At 48.4% G+C, this 2,653-nt stretch overlaps 1 protein-coding gene across 1 annotated transcript in view; it reads left to right on the top strand.

The window, feature by feature from the left end:
* The window catches only part of dok2 (docking protein 2), an 18,851-nt gene extending 16,459 nt beyond the window's left edge, over positions 1–2,392 (top strand). The window contains exons 8-9 of the mRNA XM_014022793.1: positions 1,255–1,350; positions 1,526–2,392. Of these exons, the coding sequence (XP_013878247.1) occupies positions 1,255–1,350; positions 1,526–2,374 (945 nt within the window). The 3' untranslated portion in view covers positions 2,375–2,392. The remainder of the gene's footprint in view (positions 1–1,254; positions 1,351–1,525) is intronic.
* Positions 2,393–2,653: the final 261 nt, after the last annotated feature.

Raw genomic sequence — 2,653 nt, 5'->3', positions numbered from 1 at the left:
TAAGGCAAAGCTCGTTAAGATGGAGCTCGTTAAGGCGGAGCTCGTTAAGGCGGAGCTTGTTAAGGTGGAGCTCATTAAGATGGAGCTCGTTAAGGCGGAGCTCGTTAAGGTGGAGCTCATAAGGCAAAGCTCATTAAGATGGAGCTCATTAAGGTGGAGCTCTTTAAGATGGAGCTCGTTAAGGCGGAGCTCGTTAAGGTGGAGCTCATAAGGCAAAGCTCGTTAAGATGGAGCTCGTTAAGGCGGAGCTCCTTAAGGTGGAGCTCGTTAAGGCGGAGCTCGTTAAGGTGAAACTAGTCAAGGATGGAGCTATTGAAGGCAGAGCTTTTTAACGTGGCGCTTGTTAAGGCGGAGCTAGTTTAGGTGAAGCTAGTTAAGGTGGAGCTAGTTAATGTGAAGTGTTTTAAGGTGGAGGTAGTTAAGGTGAAGCTAGTTAAGGCGAAGCTAGTTAAGGATGGAGCTAGTGAAGGCAGAGCTTGTTAACATGGCGCTTGTTAAGGCGGCGCTAATTAAGGTGGAGCTAGTTAATGTGGAGCCAGTTAATGTGAAGTGTTTTAAGTTGGATGTAGTTAAGGTGGAGGTAGTTAAGGTGGAGTTAGTTAAGATGGGGCTAGTTAAGGATGGAGCTAGTGAAGGCAGAGCTTGTTAACATGGCGCTTGTTAAGGTGGAGGTAGTTAATGTGAAGTGTTTTAAGGTGGAGGTAGTTAAGGTGGAGGTAGTTAATGTGAAGTGTTTTAAGGTGGAGGTAGTTAAGGTGGAGGTAGTTAATGTGAAGTGTTTTAAGTTGGAGGTAGTTAAGTTGGAGGTAGTTAAGGTGAAGCTAGTTAAGGCGAAGCTAGTTAAGGATGGAGCTAGTTAAGGATGGAGCTAGTGAAGGCAGAGCTTGTTAACGTGGCGCTTGTTAAGGCGGCGCTAGTTAAGGTGGAGCTAGTTAATATGAAGTGTTTTAAGGTGGAGGTAGTTAAGGTGGAGCTAGTTAAGGTGGAGCTAGTTAATGTGAAGTGTTTTAAGGTGGAGGTAGTTAAGTTGGAGGTAGTTAAGTTGGAGATAGTTAAGGTGAAGCTAGTTAAGGCGAAGCTAGTTAAGGATGGAGCTAGTGAAGGTGGAGCTAGTTAATGTGAAGTGTTTTAAGGTGGAGGTAGTTAAGGTGGAAGTAGTTAATGTGAAGCTAATTAAGGTGAAGCTCGTTAAATATTAAGTAACAGCTCGTTATTCACCTGGAATAGAAAGTGTTGGATGTTTTCTGCCTGCAGGCTGATGAGGTGTACAGCATGGTGACGGCTCCTCAGAACCTGCAGACGTTTCACAACAAAGATGAGAATCCTTCTCAGCAGCAGCGCCCCCCGATGGTGAGAAACGGTATCAGCTGGTTAACCAGGAAATGTAAACAAAGTTCTCACGTTTGTCAGGAGAACTCATCGTTTTATGTTTTAGTTTAAATGAAGGGAAGAGCAACAAACAAAGTTTTCTTTATTCTTAATAAGTAAAATAATCCGGTCTAACTGTTACTTGTCTGGTTTTCAGTCTCGTCTCGAGCCTCCGGTCGATAAAATCCTGACCGGAGTGAAGAGTTTGACTCTGGACACTCGAGGACTTCCCGTCCCTCGAAAGAGCCAGGTCAAGATGATCTCCAGCTGTCCTCTGCCCAACGCCAGCCCAGAGTCTGGCTCCAACCTGTCCCCGGGCCCCGGCTCAAACGCCACGCCCAACCCTCGCCTCAGCCCCAAACTGAGCTCCAACCCGGACCCGGGGGAGGCGTACTCCGAGATCAACGTGCCTGTAGCCGCTGGGCGCAGCGCCAAGAAGGAGAAGAGGGGCATCAGTAATCCTGGTCCCTGTACCCCACCTCTGATCAACAAGGTCCAGGAGTACTCCCTCCCCTTCGACATGCTGGCCTCCAATGTGATGAGCGACATCCTGAACCTCCGACAGCCGGACGGGTCCGGACCGGATCCGCTGTACGACAGCATCGACGAGATGATGATCCGCAACATCTTCAGAAACGACGACAACGTCCAGCGAAAGGTGGACCACATCTACGATGAACCTGAAGGCTGCGCCGCCGCGGGGCAGGAGGCCACGCCCACCGTGGTGTACGACGACCCCGAGGAGATGAGAGGAAACGCCTGGAGGATTATGGGTACCCCATCAGACCCTAAAGGTCACGAGTACCCCTATAATCCCAGAGTGGACGACTATGCTGTACCCAAACGACCCAAGAGAGCATTCATTGCCAAGCAAAACACCACAGAAGAAGAACCGGAGCAGACACAGGAAGAGGAGGAGTCAGAGGAGGAAGTGGAAGAGGAAGAGGAGGAAGAGGACGAAGAACAAGATTCACCGTACAAAAATGTGACGATGAAGATGGTGTGAAGTTCAACAAGTAAACCAGAATTCATCCATCCATCCATCCATCCATCCATCCATCCATCCATCCATCCATCCATTCATCCATCTATTCATTCATTCATCCATCCATCCATCCATCCATCCATTCATCCATCCAACCAACTAACCAACATCCAACCAACCATCCATCCATCCATCCAACTAACCACCCATCATCCAACCAACATCCATCCATCCATCCATCCATCCAAACAACCAACCAACATCCAACCAACATCATCCACCATCCATCCATCCATCCAT

This window comes from Austrofundulus limnaeus, unplaced genomic scaffold (assembly GCF_001266775.1).
Source record: "Austrofundulus limnaeus strain Quisiro unplaced genomic scaffold, Austrofundulus_limnaeus-1.0 Scaffold343, whole genome shotgun sequence".
NCBI lineage: Eukaryota > Metazoa > Chordata > Actinopteri > Cyprinodontiformes > Rivulidae > Austrofundulus > Austrofundulus limnaeus.
Note: the sequence above shows the minus strand (reverse complement) of the source record. Positions and strands in the feature narration are given on the sequence as shown.